The sequence below is a fragment of the Sinocyclocheilus anshuiensis genome, unplaced genomic scaffold (genome assembly GCF_001515605.1).
Source record: "Sinocyclocheilus anshuiensis isolate Anshui unplaced genomic scaffold, SAMN03320099.WGS_v1.1 scaffold710, whole genome shotgun sequence".
NCBI classification, from domain to species: domain Eukaryota; kingdom Metazoa; phylum Chordata; class Actinopteri; order Cypriniformes; family Cyprinidae; genus Sinocyclocheilus; species Sinocyclocheilus anshuiensis.
Genome location: NW_015544201.1, coordinates 458003 through 474009, shown reverse-complemented (window position 1 = coordinate 474009; position 16007 = coordinate 458003). Strand labels below are relative to the sequence as shown.

The 16007-nt window shown below is 39.4% G+C and overlaps 1 protein-coding gene across 4 annotated transcripts in view; it reads left to right on the top strand.

Annotated features, from left to right (window-relative positions):
- The window catches only part of LOC107696840 (death-inducer obliterator 1-like), a 28645-nt gene extending 17501 nt beyond the window's left edge, over positions 1-11144 (top strand). For 2 of the 4 annotated variants that reach the window (XM_016497352.1, XM_016497350.1), the window contains exons 8-17: positions 3019-3592; positions 3847-4006; positions 4125-4241; positions 4341-4505; positions 4769-4925; positions 5059-5533; positions 5633-5780; positions 5878-5967; positions 6089-6284; positions 7157-11144. In XM_016497352.1, coding sequence (XP_016352838.1) covers positions 3019-3592; positions 3847-4006; positions 4125-4241; positions 4341-4505; positions 4769-4925; positions 5059-5533; positions 5633-5780; positions 5878-5967; positions 6089-6284; positions 7157-10650 — 5576 coding nt within the window. In that variant the 3' untranslated portion in view covers positions 10651-11144. The remainder of the gene's footprint in view (positions 1-3018; positions 3593-3846; positions 4007-4124; positions 4242-4340; positions 4506-4768; positions 4926-5058; positions 5534-5632; positions 5781-5877; positions 5968-6088; positions 6285-7156) is intronic. The other 2 variants (XM_016497351.1, XM_016497354.1) reach the window with 2 other exon arrangements.
- The last annotated feature ends 4863 nt before the right edge of the window (positions 11145-16007 follow it).

The window sequence follows — 16007 nt, the reverse complement described above, 5'->3', positions numbered from 1 at the left end:
ATTAGATATATACATATATACAATGGATTATGGCTAAATTATTGTTCTGTGAGGATACGCTTAAATTGGTGTTTAGGTGTAATGGCAAAAGATGTTCAGTAGTTTCTAATTCAGGTGCACAATAAATCAGGAAGACAGGTATGGTATCAGCTCCTTTATGATGCTAGGACATTTAAATCTGTATATGCTAACAATGCTTTCTGTTCTTGACTATAGAGGAGTTCTGGCCCGGAAAAGAGTTCCTCTAACCAAGGGGAAGAGGAGTCAGAATCTGGGACTGAGGAATATGATGACGATGATGAAGACAAGCATGCAGAGGAGCATCCGCCGCCACCAGCCATGTCATCCTGGTCCAGTGACCATAATTACATTGCAGTAACGCCAGAAAAGACTACACCCATGTCAGCATCTGTGTTAAACAAAACGTGTATGTATCTCTCTGAGGGTTTTCCACATTTTTTTGACCTGTCTCTACCAATGATGGGCGTGTTGAACTGTCAAGAACAACAGATTCACAAATTAAAAAAAGCAGCTATTTTCTGGTGAAAATTGGATTGAAATTATGTGCCTTTAAAGGGATATTAGTGCTGGAAAATGTTAGCACAGCTATAATTATGAATTTTCTAAGTTGGACACCCCGTGCTACATCTTAAAATATTTTGTCAGTGTTTTTATGCAACACTGCAAGATGCTAATATTTGGAAAGTATCTGTATCAGGTCATTCAGAGCTCCAGAATAGGTAAGTTTAAATAATATCAAAATGGTAAGTATTTAAAATCTAAAATGCATAAAGACTATACTTTACAGTCTGTAACTAAGTATTTAATCTACTTAATACGAATAAATTTAGTTTTGGACCGAATAAGTGATCTAAAAATATAGATCCTAAGGATCTGAGCCCAGACTGTAGTGCCTTGCCATGATACACTTTTGTAAAGCTTTCTGACCAACATCTACAAAGTATATATGCGTGTTATTTTGAGTCTCTCAATGAATGGAATACCATTGCCATTTATCTCCAATCCCTGCCATCATCGGGGCAAAAGCTTCATCCGAAAAGATGTACTGACTGCACAGCTGATCAGGTAGGTTTGGTGTCTTTTTCTCCTGCCCTCCTTCCCCGACTAAGAATAGAACAACTTTGATCACATGGACGTTTGACTACGGTGCTGTTATAAATGAAGTCATGTAACGTTTTAACTAACAGTTTTTAATTTGATATTCCTTTGACTTGCATGCACTGCATTTATAAATCCTCATTGGACAAAGTGGCATTCAAAATAAAGTGAAATTGCGGATAATACTCTTCTGGCCCTGTGCTTCAATTGTGAGAGAAGTCTGTTTATTGGATGACAACATGGGATGGCATGACTTCTGCCTGTTTTTGGTTTTTGTCAGCCATCCGCTAAATGTCTCACAATGATTTACAAAAAGAAGCCTATAGTCGTTGGAGCCGGCCTGAGAGAAGAACTGTGACCTTTCAGAAATGTCCAAGAGCCCAGAGAGTGAGCTGAAGTAATGAGGAACCGTAATGAAGAACAGCTGAGGACGTCATGTCACCCCACAGCAGACGACAGCAGAATTCACACGCCTCATAACTGCAGCACACGGAAAAGTCAAGCTGTGTTTATACATACACACAGAATGTAGACCAATGTTGATACGTTGGTCTTAATATTTAAATATGAACAGATTACATATTGAGAGCATAGTGTACCTGTTTGAAGGCTCAGTGCAGTTGATTTGATGCAGAGATTGCATTTAGAGCATGAGTTTTCTGCCTTGGAATGGTTGACTTGTAAAGTTTTCTGTTTATCATATGCAAAAACGAAGAAAGAAAGAAAAAAGATACTTTAAGCTTAATGTGGGGCATGTGTTTGATACCAGAAAATAATGAAATAGAAAATCAAAATGAATGCCAATTTTTGTGTTGGTCCCAGCAGCATTTTTCATATGGTTTTTAGCCTTATAAATGTGGCATTAGTGTACATAAGGTTGCCTAGGGTTGTTTGTGTTGTGTTGATCAAGATATGCAGAAATTTCTCTGATGTTGATCACACATGAGTGGGATTACATTGATGCTCTGTTGTACACTGTGTACCTGCTCTTGGAAGTGCTTTTTAAAGATGCATTTCTGTTATACAAGAGAGCTGAGATCCAGTTATTGAGAGTTTAGTTATTGTGCAGTGATTATACACTTGACTAGATCTGTAAACTTCATATTAAATATTGAAATTATTTTTTTCCCTCCCTGTAGCTGTTCCTTTATAAAGTTCATGTATACTATTTCCATTAATTATTACATCAGGATGTTTATGCTTTATATACCTAATGTGCTATATTGTTGCTTGTTGACAGTACTATCAGCATTTTTATATGATTTTTTTCAGACTTTTCCCAGAGGGATTTAATTGGGTTAGAGATGTATATCCTGACAAAATAATGAGAACAAGGCAGTAGTCAGTCTAATGTTGCCTCCAAAATCGAGCCCTCACTTAATAACTGAAAGGTTTGCGCTACGAACCCTTCACATTCTCCTTATATTTTTATAATTATTTTCATTTACTTTAATATTTTACTAATAGCTGCTCCAGTTAGTTGGTAAAATATACTAAATCACTTGTCACAGTGATTGTTGTGATTAATAAATTGTTTAATGAATAATATTGAGTAATATGTATGCAAATACAGCTGACTGGTCTGTGAGTCAAGTAGCCTTAGGTACTGGCTTGAATATGATTTTTAGACCGAATGTTTTCTTAAATAAAGCTTACATGTTAAACATTTTCTCGTTTGTTTCTTTGAGCCTATTTAACTGGAAATGGTGGTCTTCATATTCAGTAACTTGAGAAAGTCACTACAGTCAAGGCAAGGCACTAGTCTACAGTTGAGCATTTCACAATACTTCAAATTCATACTGTGAATTGTAACATTTTATTCTTTGCACTTTGTACTTGGGTTAGATTTGCTACTTACTTTCTGTGTTCATAAATCAGTTTATTCCTTCTGTTTTCCAGCAGCTGCCCAAAAAGACAAAGAAAAGGAGGACAATGAGGAAGTCAAGCCAGAGAAGGAAACAGCTTCCGCTGACAAGAAAGCTCCTGCATCAAATGTTGCTCCCAAAGGAGGGAAGAAGTCTCCTGGCTATAAGGGGACGAAGGCAGCTGCTGCCACCTCGCCTCTTTCCAAAGCCAAAACAACTGCAGCACCTTTGAACAGTGGAAGAGAGTTAAGGAAACAGCCCATACCCATACAGGGCAAATCAAAAAAGCCAGGACCTCCCCCACCACCAATTCCGGTTTTATCACCTTCAGGCCTCCCCGGATCTCGCCACCATGCCACTGGAGCTCTCCGCGTGGGCAAGAGCACCTTTACTATCCCAAAAAAGCAGCCACAGGCAGGGCAAAAGGACTCTGCAGAGCCTGGTCCCTCTCCCACCACTAGAACCCCACCTTCACCAGGGTCATCCATCCAGCACTCAGCACCTAAACCAACCCAACCCATCGCAGCTGCTGCTCCTCCACAGCCACCACCCAACAACCAGATGAGATCCAACATCAGACGATCACTGACTGATATCTTGTATAAAAGGTGAGAGATGTTTTAAGAGGTATTGCGTTTACTTTGGTTTGCAAATTTTTTTTTCATGAAGCAATATGGTATCTTTTAATATCAAACTTTATGGTAAAAATAAATACACATTAAGGTGGAAATTAATAAAGATGAATTGTTTTTTTCATTTTTTTTTTTTGCATTTTATACATTCTTCAAAAAAGTGCAATTGAAATCTAAAATGATTTTTATTTGAACTGAAATATGAATTTAAATTCATCATTGTGCCACAGGGTCAGTGACAGTGATGATCTCTCAATGTCTGAGAACGAAGTGGGAAAGTTGGCTGTCGGCATTGAGAAAGAGATGTTTAACCTTTATATGAACACTGATAACAAGTACAAGAACAAGTACAGGTCCCTTATGTTCAATCTAAAGGACCCCAAAAACAAGGTTAGTCAGTGTATGTTTATGTCAGAGACCATTATATTATACTGAAATGTGCATTTTAGTAGCTTTATGAGATCTAACAATGCAGAGAGATGTATTATTTTACTTATTTGTGTGGCAGGGCCTGTTCTATCACGTGGTTGGTGGCGAGATCAGTCCTTTCAGGCTGGTGAGACTGAGTCCAGAAGAACTTCTTTCTAGGGAGATGTCAGACTGGAGAAAATCTGAGATCTCTGAGGTAAAACAAGTTGGAAATTGTTTGTTTAAACTCCGATAACTGTGGTGCTGTGATATTATGCCCGTACTGTTTGATTAAATTATGTACTTATTCTTAAAGAGTCTGGATATGAGTGGGAGATCCCAGTCAGGACAGCCCAAAAGTGGATCTAGACAGGAGGGTGCTCCCCCAGATGTGGACATGGAGGAGGCTCCTCCTCCTATGTCTGATGGAGATGTATGTATGCCTGCCACTTCCCAGTCTCCCCACTTGGCTTCTGCTGCTGTAAGTTCTGGCTTTCTTGCTTTCCGGATCTGTCTAATCTTCCACACACCTTTGTATCTGTATCACTGTCATTTCAGTTTCCCAAAGCGACTTGCTGAATTTGTTCTCATACCTGCCACCTTTCTCATCTTAATTTTTTTTTCTTTTACATGGGTGCATATAAACATGTATGCATAAATGGATGAGATAGGATTCTAAAGTTATTAAAAGATTGTTTATTGATCCTTTCCTTCTATGTTTGTCCAATGTTGTTTTTTGAGCAGGACTCCCAGGAGGACGCACGGCCTACTTCTGCCTCACAAGCCCCAGTCTCTACTGGGAAAGGCAGTTCAATGCCAGATATCTTTAGTAGTATGCTGAAAGACACTACAGCAGAGCACAGGGCTCATCTCTTTGACCTGAACTGCAAGATCTGTACAGGTGGGACTTTATTACCACAATAAAAAGCCACATACCCTTAAGACCTGTTGGAAAGTGGCTCTTACTGGTTGTACATACACCTATGATTTTTCTAATAGGTAAATAATTAAATTACATGTTGCTAATTTTTCAGGCCAGAAGTTGGCAGATGATGAACCACCATCTAAAAAAAACAAAATGTCTGCACCTAAAAAGCCAGAGCACTCTTTTAAGTCTAAATCAGAGTCAAGACCATCCAAATCTCCTGCTGATCTCCCTCAAGTTTCCTCTCTTTCTGGTCCTGAGACGCCCATGCCTGATTCTGCAGCTGTAATGGAGGATCCAAGCAGTGTATTTCCTGTGGTTCAAGCCCCAGTCACTGCTGCTGTACCTGCAGTCTCTTCTGTTACAATAACTCGAAGGGATCCTCGTACTGCTGGTCACCGTTCATCTGTGCCCCAGATAGTTCCTGATGTTGTTGTTCCTGCTATGCCAGCAAATATTCCTATCTCTGTTGAACCAGTGGTTGTAGAAGCAAAGGGTCCTTTGCCTATGCCCCCTCCTGCCCCAGCATCTATACCCAGACCTGTGATCCCAAAAATGGCCTCTTATGGGTCCAGTACTACCAGGTGCAGGATTGAATTGAAAATATATATAATTTTATTTAATGTAAAATGTCTTCCTGCCTTAATATGTAGCAATATTTGTAATTTTATTTTTTTTTTCAGTATGTCAGAGCCCCCTCCTGAGGGTGAAACCGCTTTGTTCTTGTCTGGACAAGAGATGATGTGGAAAGGATTCATAAACATGCACTCTGTTGCCAAGTTTGTCACGAAAGCCTACTTGGTGTCAGGATCATTTGAGCATATTAAAGAGGTTTGTTTTGCAAGTATTTTCTTAAAAGGTCTTAATATTAGAATGTTGGGTTCATATTACCGTTTCATTTTAACAACTGTTTTTATTTTATTTGCAGGACTTGCCTGACACTATTCATATTGGTGGTAGAATATCACCACACACTGTATGGGATTATGTAGGAAAGTTGAAGACTTCACTGTCAAAAGTATGAAAAGAAAAAACATTTCATATGCACTAGAATCAAACTTATAAAATCAAACCAGTATAAACTGTACTTCATTCATCTGATTGCTGTTTTCTAATGCTTAAATGTTCTTTTTTTTCAGGAACTCAGTCTCATTCGTTTCCATCCAGCAACTGAAGAGGAGGAGGTGGCGTATGTCTCTCTGTTTTCTTATTTCAGTAGCCGTAAGCGGTTTGGAGTAGTGGCAAACAGCAACAAGCGCATTAAAGACCTTTACCTAATCCCTCTGAGCTCAAAAGACCCACTTCCAGCGAAGCTTCTGCCATTTGATGGACCAGGTAAGCATATACAAAGATATTATAAAGTCTCTTTAAAGAATCATCTTAGTGTTTTCCCCAGACAAAAAAAAAGCCATTTTTGATGTTAACATCAGGTAAGTATGATTATTTAAGTCCTGTTTGTATTTAACTCTCTATTCTGTGAATGGAAAGCTTGTTCCACAATTTAAAAAAAGGAAAACAAACCATGGCTATGTCAAATGTGCTACAGTACAATACGAGCTTGTTCAAGACAAAGTTGTTTGTATACTTATTTGTGACTTGTCTTATTTTTGTCTACAAGTTGTCATGTATTTGAAGACTGTCTAATAAAATATATCATGAATCCAAGTTTGATGTCCTAGATATTTGTGTCCTAGCCTTATTTTTTCAGGTTCATATTTCATTGTAAGAACAAGTGCTTAAAAATGTTAAATAACTAAAGAACTAAAAATGTAATATAACTTTGCTGAATATTATTATATAATATTGTTGCATAAAATTTACATGATTTAAATTATTGCCATAGGTTTGCTAGAGGAACAAACATGAGTAGTGTTGTCATTAATTAAATGCTGCTATATCTAGAACTTTATATAATTAAGTGGTTTTATGGTGTGTAAGGGAACATTTATGCTTAAAATATTTATTTTGTGGTAATCTAGTTTGCCAGTATTAAATGATTGTTTGCTTGTTAAATGTGTACATTATGAGGGTAATTTGGTTGGCACATAAATACAAAAAAAAATTGTGTGTTTTTAGTTACCAGTTTGTATAATGTGGAACAAGCTCTCCTAATGTATATTTCTTACCTATTATGTAGGTGTTATAGTATGTATTAGAAGAATATGTAGATCATTATTTTGATCATCGTATTTTTTATTTTTTTGCAGGGCTGGAACCAGCTCGTCCCAATCTCCTCCTGGGGTTGTTAATATGCCAGAAGGACAAGAAGCGTCCTGGAGCCCCTCTAGAGACTGAGGAAAAACGTTCTAAAACTCTAAGAGATGATGAAACAGGCCTCCCAAAACCATCCACTACTGGTAAATCTGAAATAAAACAGGACAAAGTTCTTCGATCTAGTCTGGATGCCATAAGCACAACTCCCCCAGGCACCCCTCCACCCCTCAGTGCCTCAGAGTCTTCAAGTTCTGTCTCATCTGTGTTTTCGATACTGTCCTCTGTGAAAGCACCTGGTGTCAGCACTAGCACAGGCAGCAATTCTCCATCCTCCAATGTCTCAGCAGCATCTACAGCTTCTTCCACACCACTGCAGACTATCCTGAAAACACTTTTTGGTCAGAAGAAGCAGGATTCTGATGTCTCGTTATCACCTTCAGATCAAAGTGCTGTAGATGTCGCTTTGCCTTCTGTGTCCCTGTTAGATCCAATTGTACAGCAGTTTGCAATAACCAAGGGTAAAGAGGTAGAAGTACAGGATGATAGACCGTATGATCCTGAGGAAGAATATGACCCAGCTGTTGGCTATGGTACAGAAAATACCCATGATACAAACAAAGTATCTGCTGCAGTTAAGCAAGCAGAGGTCACCCCTGTGATGGATGATGTAGCTTATGACCCTGAGGATGACTCTCTTTTTGATGATGTTGGGGTTGATCCAAGTGCTAAGAAATTAACTGAACATCAAAAGGTGCTTGAAGAAAAACAGATTGAGGAACAGAAGCATGAGGAACCAGTTCATCAACAAATACCAGATACTTTGATTTCTCAGCCTGTTACATCTCTGTTGGCTAACAGTCAACTGCTGCAGCTTGGTAAAAAGGTTGAAGAGTTGGTGGCAAAGACTTCAGCCGCTCCAGTTATTAACCAGAGAAGAGACCCAAGGCAGAGTAGAGACCCTAGACAGGCAGTTACTAGTAGAAGACAGACGTCTGATTCCACAGAAGCAGAGGAGGAATCTTCTCTTACCACAGACAAAACCTCTCCAAAACAAGGTACGGTGACAGAAACATCACCAACACAAGCATGCACAGTTGCAGACACACAGATTGCACAGCTAGACTCTACCAAGGATACATCAGTAGAGGAACCCTCTGCAACCACAGATATGCCCCTGTCACAAGTCACTGCCACCTTAGATTCAGTGCAGTCTGCCATCCTGGACCCAGAAGCATCCAAATCTGAGGAAAGGGGCGAGAGTGAGGAAGGAAGCGAGTGCGAAGAGGTGCCTTTTCTTGATACAAAGAGCACAGAAGTTTCTATTCCGTTACTAGGGGAAAAAATTGACCCAGAGTTAGTTGAAAGCTACATTGAAGAGGAACCCAAAACGAAGGGTGACCCCATTGAATCTGAGATCAAAAGTTTTGAGGAGGTTTGGCCTAATTCTGCCAGTATTTTAAAAGCTGATCAAGCTTCATCCATTGGGCAGCCTATTGAGACCACTACAACCACATATTATAACATTTCAACAATCAGTACTTCATCTACATCTTTACACTCAGGAGTGCCACAAGATGTCATCCAAGACAACTCATCTTATATGGATTCTCACAGTTCCCATATACAGCACATACCAACAACAAACCCTGCTAACATTCCACCTCCAATGTCTTTTCCACCACCTATTCTTGGTCCACCTCCCATGCAAGGCCCACCACCAATCGCTGTTCCACCACCCATGCATCTCCCTCCTTCAATGTCAGGACCACCTCCAATGCAGATTCCCCCAATGCAAGGTCCACTTCCTCCCCTTGTGGATAATGATCATTCTCAGTATCCACCACCTGGATCGTATCCACCTTTCCAGAATCAGTGGGGTAGCAGTTCTCAGTTTGATGCTGCTCCAAGAGGTCCACTGCCTCCAAATTTTACACCAAGAGGACCATCTCCATTCCAACCAATGGGTCAGAGAGGTCCTCCTCATCAGATATTTGATAATTCCATGAATTCATTGCCCCCCCAGCATATCGGACCAAGAGGCCCACCTCCAGGGCCCCCACCACCCAGGCCACCTCACAGCTTCGATGGACAAAGGTTTAATGGGCCTCCACCCCCTTTTAACTTCTCTGCACCCAGGGGCCCACCTCCACCATTTCCTGGTCCCCCTCCAAATCACTTTGATAATAGAGCACCACCACCATCCCACTTCCCTGGGCCAAGAGGCCCACCTCCACTTCATAACATTGGAGATCGTGGCCCTCCATCTAATATGTCAAGAGGGCCTGGTGATCAATTTGAAGATGGTGGAAACTCATATCATCAGGGAATAGAGAAGCCCCAGATACCTTCACAAGGGCCTCCTTTTAGGGTACCACTGCCAAACCACTTTGATGGACGAAGAGGACCCCCTGGACCTTCAGGTGAAATGTCGGGACAGCAATTTCCACCTCCAAACCAATTTCGTGGTTCACCTCAACACAGGGGATCATTTGAGGAACCACGGGGAACTTCATCTCAAGACTTTGAAAAGCACCGGGGACCATCAGTGCAGCAGTTTGGTGGCCTGAGAGGTCCACCACCAGGACATTATGATAAGGAACCTGTTGGTCAGCCAGCACGATTTAACTACAACGATGATACCCCAAGTGATGTTCGAGATGTTAGACCTGTTCGTGGACCTCTGCTTCCGACACCTTCTGAAGGTCCCATACCAATACAAGGCCGTATAGGTGGACACAGCCCAGACAGCCACCGTGATGACCACTGGAGACGGCACTCCCCTGAAATGAGGAGACGAAGCTGTTCCACCAGAGATAGTTCAGAGCCACATAACCGTCCGAGTAGATTTGATGGTGGTTCACGTGACAGAGATGCCTCCTCAAGGTTATCTGAAGAGAGACAGCGCGATTTGTCTGAAGATAGGAGGAGAGACCGAGATCGAGAAGGTGGACATGGTGGACGATCATGGGGCTGGAACAGGGAGCATGAGTATGACCGGGGTAGAGAAAAGGATCGTGAAAGAGACCGGAGCAGGGAAAGAGATAGGGAGCGGGGCCGCAGCAGGGAAAGGGAGAGCGAACACAGTAGAGAGAGGGATCGCAGTAGAGGCAGAGAGTCTGACCGATACAGAGATGGAGATGGAGACAAGAGGAGAGATCGAGATCGAGACAGAGACCGTGGCAAGGAGAGGGAGCAAGACCGAAAAGACCATGACCGAGACAGAGCAAAGAACAGAGACAGAGAAAGAGACCGTGACCGAGATCGAGACAGCAGGGACAGGAGAAGAGAACGCTCAAGGAGTCGTGAACGAGAACGTGGAAAAGATCGGGACAGAAGAGATCGGGACAGAGAACGGGACAAAGACAGAGGCAGAGACAAAGACAGAGACAGACGGGACAGAAGCAGGAGCAAAGAAAAGAAAGATGACAAAAAAGAAAGATCTGACAACTCAAGGGCAAAGTCTACAGAATCTGAAAACCCATCATGAAAGTCATTCATCTTAAATGTTGACTGACAATTTTTTTCTTTCTAAATTTGCATGGGTTTGAATGATGCGCTTGAAGGTCTCTTTTGTACTCTTTTCTTGCTGAATATTTTATGCTTTTTATTTACAAGGCCTTGATGTTGATAACATCTTCAGGTGTACTTCTTATGTGATGATAATTTTGTCAGAACAACATGCACTCTCCCTGTAGTTCTATTTTAAAGAAAAATATGGAAAACTTCACAGTTAAGAATAAAACAAGACATGTAAATATGTATGTATTCGTGTATATACAGGTGCGTTTTTAATTACTTTTTTCTAAATAGAGAAGTCATAAGCCATATAGGTTTAAAATTATGTTTAAAGGAAACAAAAATTGTCTTCAAAAGAAGGTCTTTGTATGGTAAAAGCTTAACCAGCATTTAATGTGTCTGAAGGCTATTGTTAATGATTGACCTGAAGCCACTACATATGTTCATTTCAATTGTTCAATTAAATTCTCTGTGATTATAATAAAAATCTTTGTGTTTTCTTTGAAAAACTTTGAAGTTAGTTTTTAAAATAGTTTGGAACGTTTTATACATGGTCAAGTTAACTTTCATGTAGGTTAAATTGTATGTTTTAAAATAACTTGATATTTAAAAGGTTCTAAAATGTAAGTATGTCAGGCAGGGCACATTTAAATGCTTTGCAAATTTATTAGAATGTAGCTGATTTGATATTTCAGTAATAGCTAGTATGGTCATTTTATGTATGGTTTGTTAAACACACTTGCAGTACATTTAACAAATTTAAATGTACTTGAAACACTTTATACTTAAATTCTAATTTCCTCCACCAAAAGCAATCCAAGTAACCCATCACTAACTTTTAATTATTTTTTTGTAGATAATTTGCTAATACGGTTTTCTTTCCTGTGTTTATATATTCAACATTTTACATTTGCAAACAGATTACATATTAAAACAGGACATTTGGGTGGGCCATAATCCGAACTTTTAATTATTTTTTTGTAGATAATTTGCTAATACGGTTTTCTTTCCTGTGTTTATATATTCAACATATTTTACATTTGCAAACAGATTACATATTAAAACAGGACATTTGGGTGGGCCATAATCCCCATACTTTATACCCTAAAGAGTAAACTAGGCCTACCTGACATTAGAATTAGAAATCATAATATGTTTGGAATGAGTATTCCACAGATGTCCGGATGGTGTATTATGATTCATTTTAAATTATTTTTATTCCTGGGTGGATCTGTGCTTGCTAGTGCGACAGTTTAATTAAACCTCTGGTGTTGTTCGGTCACTTTAGACCAGAAAAAAAAAATGTTTTTGAAACTCGACTTTTATGTCAATTGCTATGTGACCACACACCAAAAAGTTGTGAGTCGTGGACTTGATTTGAAAAAGCTAAATGGACATAAAAAAAAATTGTCACACTTGTGTTGATTGCGTCAAAATTTAGCACTATTGGAAATGAATTGGAAATACGCAAAAATACGAAAATACAGAGATTTGTTTTTGTGTACAATCTACAAATCATTCATGATGCAGAAAAAAAAAACTGCACAACAATGAAGGGGTGACACTAAAATACCAAGAGTGCAAAATAGACACACTTAAATGAACTAGTGTGAATGTAACACAAAGCATGTTTTTGCAAATGTGTGAAATAAAATCAATAATTCAGCCACAATTGCAGTAAAAACAGGCACCAAGGAAGGGGTTACACTCTAAAACATCAAGAGTACAAAACAGACACATAACACACAAATTAACTGGTGTGGCTGTAACAACATGGCAAAATTGAGCCAGAAGACAGGCTGAAATCTGATTGATTAACCTCTGATAAAGCATTCCAGTTCATTTTTGTTACATTTTTGTTGAATTTTGATGTTATGTGTAACAAAATGTCTTTGTGTTCAGGTTTGACTGTAGTGAAATTAATGCAAAAACTGACATTTCAAACCAACATTTTAAAGAAAAAAAATCCAAATCTTTACAAAAAGCTGTCTTTGAGAATGACTATTTATCCAAATCCACAACTTAAAAAGTATTTACGTCTAAAAACAACTAGATAATTTGTTAAGCCTTTTACATAGAGCTAGGAATCTAGTGACTAAACCATGAAATTTCTGATGTTTTTCTTTTTTTACTCCCACCAGATGGCACCAATCTGCCTTCAAAAAATTGGATTTTAAAGGCATAGGCCTACCCTGCATCCCAATGTTCATTAGTATGTGAGATTAGAATAAGTGTGTCCCAAAGCATAGTATGTTGAAAAGAGTATGCCAAAAGTCCCCGGATGGTCTACTATTTCAGGTCGATTTTTGAAGTGGATCCATGCACAGACACTTGCTGTGTCTCAATGTGCCTACTTATACTACGCATAAATATTTTTTACCAGGTTAAATGTTGAATATTAGTAACTTTTTCTAAGCCTCTACCTAACCGCCGGTCGCGCACATCCGCCATGTTTGTAGTTTTTAACGCGTTTTATTCGTGTTTGTAGTTCTGGACAGAATCTTTCACCAAAGCACAATGGATTGTGGGCAATATTAGCCATTAGAGTGTGCACGGATCCACACTTCAAAAATCGACCTGAAATAGTAGACCATCCGGGGACTTTTGGCATAGGCCTAGTTTTTTCAACATACTATGCTTTGGGACACACTTATTCTAATCTCACATACTATTTAGGATGGATAGTATGAACATTGAGACACAGGCTAATAAGTGTGTCCATCCGATAAACATCCGTTTGGTCTTTAACTTTTAAATGCATCATTCTGTGACAAGATGATTGACAGGCCAGTTTACAGTGAAAGGGTGCGTGTAACTATGCGACAGAGTGCTCCGTTAAAGACGCAATTGTATAACGTGATAGCTAGCAAAAGTGTGTACTTTTTCTTCACCAAAATAAGTACATACTTTAAGGGTGTAGTATAGGCACATTGGGACGCAGCAAGGGACTGAATTTGGAATAGCACACTATGCGTATGACTCCAGAGTAAAATGCTTGTATGCTACTTGAAATTCAAACTTAAGGAGTCTTTATTGATAGGACTCATTAAGTAAGAGTAATTGCTATGTTATTTTGCACTTTGTAAAGACAGATTTCAGAGGCATAATAGTACATACATACGTTAAACAGAATTAAGTTGTATGTCTGGGATACATGAGCAATATCACTCGAGTACGAGAGCCATACCGGCTCTATATCAGCATGGCTGTGATTCTTTGTAGTGTTTACTTTGTATTGATTCTAGAAGTGTAGGTGGTTTCACGTACGTGTGTGTGTGTGTGTGTGTGTGTGTGTGTGTGTGTGTGTGTATATATGAGCAATATCACTCGAGTACAAGAGCGATACCGGCTCTATTCAGCGTGGCTGTGATTAGGCCAGAGGCCGCAGGCCGAGTGCCGGAGGCAATCACAGCCACTGATATAGAGCCGGTATTGCTCGAGTACGAGAGTGATATTGCGTTTATACAACAGTTCGACGGAAACGTGTGTAATCATGTGTGTAACGTGTGTAATTAAACAAGAAACAGTGCCTAATAAAACCCTCTTTTGTGCGGAACTACTTCCTGTTCTGTTGTAAATAAATCTTAACCAATGATTCCTCATTGCATCTACTTCCGGAAGACCAAATAAAGTGCTTTTGCTTTCACCCTGAATCACACAGCGTCTCCCTGACATGGCTGCCGTTTCTAAGCTAAATCGAAAATGAATACAAAATTATTGGCATGATGAACAGAGGGATTTTACAACTGTTGACACAAAGGACCCTGGTGTCACCACCAAACTGCCTAATGAGCAGAGAATGCCGCAGGGTCCAGACATATTGTGTCAGATACTGTAAATGCTGACCTGTGGTTTTCCAGCTGCCGTCTTTACTGTTAATATTCTCTGAGGTCACATTCACTGACCATATGAGTTATTAAAGGTGCCATAGAATGCATTGATACAATATTTTAAATTATTCTCTGATATCTACATAGAAGGTATGTGGCTTAGGTAAGGGCAAAAAATCTCCAGAAACGGTTTTACATGTCCATTTACAACCCTAGGATTTGTCCCTAGAATGAAATGGTCTGTTTTCACCTTATTTGGAAGGATCATGAATAATAATGTTGAGCTCTGCTCTGACTGGCTGTTTCACAGTGTGGCTCAATGATGAGCTCTGCTCTGATTGGCTGTTTCACAGTGCAGCTCATTTCAGTAACTCTCACAGCAGGAAGGAAACACAGGGAAAATATATATTTCAATACTCTCGCAGTTATATCATTGGGTAATTAATTATACTGTATATAAAATGCAGGCATCAGGGAGCCGCTATTAATATGCGGGGAATTGTAACTGCTTTCCTGTTTTTACCTTATTTGGAAGGGTCATGAATAATAATGTTGAGCTCTGCTCTGATTGGCTGTTTCACAGTGCAGCTCATTTCAGTAACTCTCACAGCAGGAAGGAAACACAGGGAAAATATATATTTCAATACTCTCGCAGTTATATCATTGGGTAATTAATTATACTGTATATAAAATGCAGGCATCAGGGAGCCGCTATTAATATGCGGGGAATTGTAACTGCTTTCGAATGCACGATCGCTTTTTTCTTTCACTTTCGAGATTTGCGATCGCACGTGATCAACTGTTATTATTCAACTATGCCAAGGTAAATACAGTTTTCCATTCTATGGCACCTTTAAATAGATTTCCTTGGGCGTTTTTACCTTTGTAAAAGCAATTTTGTTTGGAACTATTTTCATTGGCAAAATAGAGCAAAACCACACATTATTAACAATATTGTGTCTAAAAATTTTATTCACAATATTAACATTTTTGTTTATTAATCTGTTTTATTCAGGGAAACAAGTACACTTGCTTGTGAAATATTGAATTCTGTTCTGCATTTTATTAGGCTACATCACGCAAAACACATGAAAGGCATGTTTTTGTTTGAGTGACAGACAAAGTGAGTGACAGACTCAATAATGCCAGCTTTCACATCGTTAAATCAACAGTTGTGATATTACATATAGTCAGTGGTGGAAAGAGTACTGAAAAAATATACTCAAGTAAAAGTACCATTACCTTCCAAAAAATGTAGTGTGAGTAGAGTAAAAGTACTTGTCCAAAAAATAAGGTGCAGATTGGTCCTCAATTTGTGTTTCCAACACACTTTTTCACAGCGCGCATCACGCACTCGAACTCATCAAAAGTCAACAAGTTCAACACGCAACAACGACTTATCCAAGTGACTGCTGCAGAACGCACACGAGAGAGAGACGAGGCAGCGCAGATCGCGCGTCTCATAAGTGAGTGGGAATTTACCGAACGTGGCACTTGC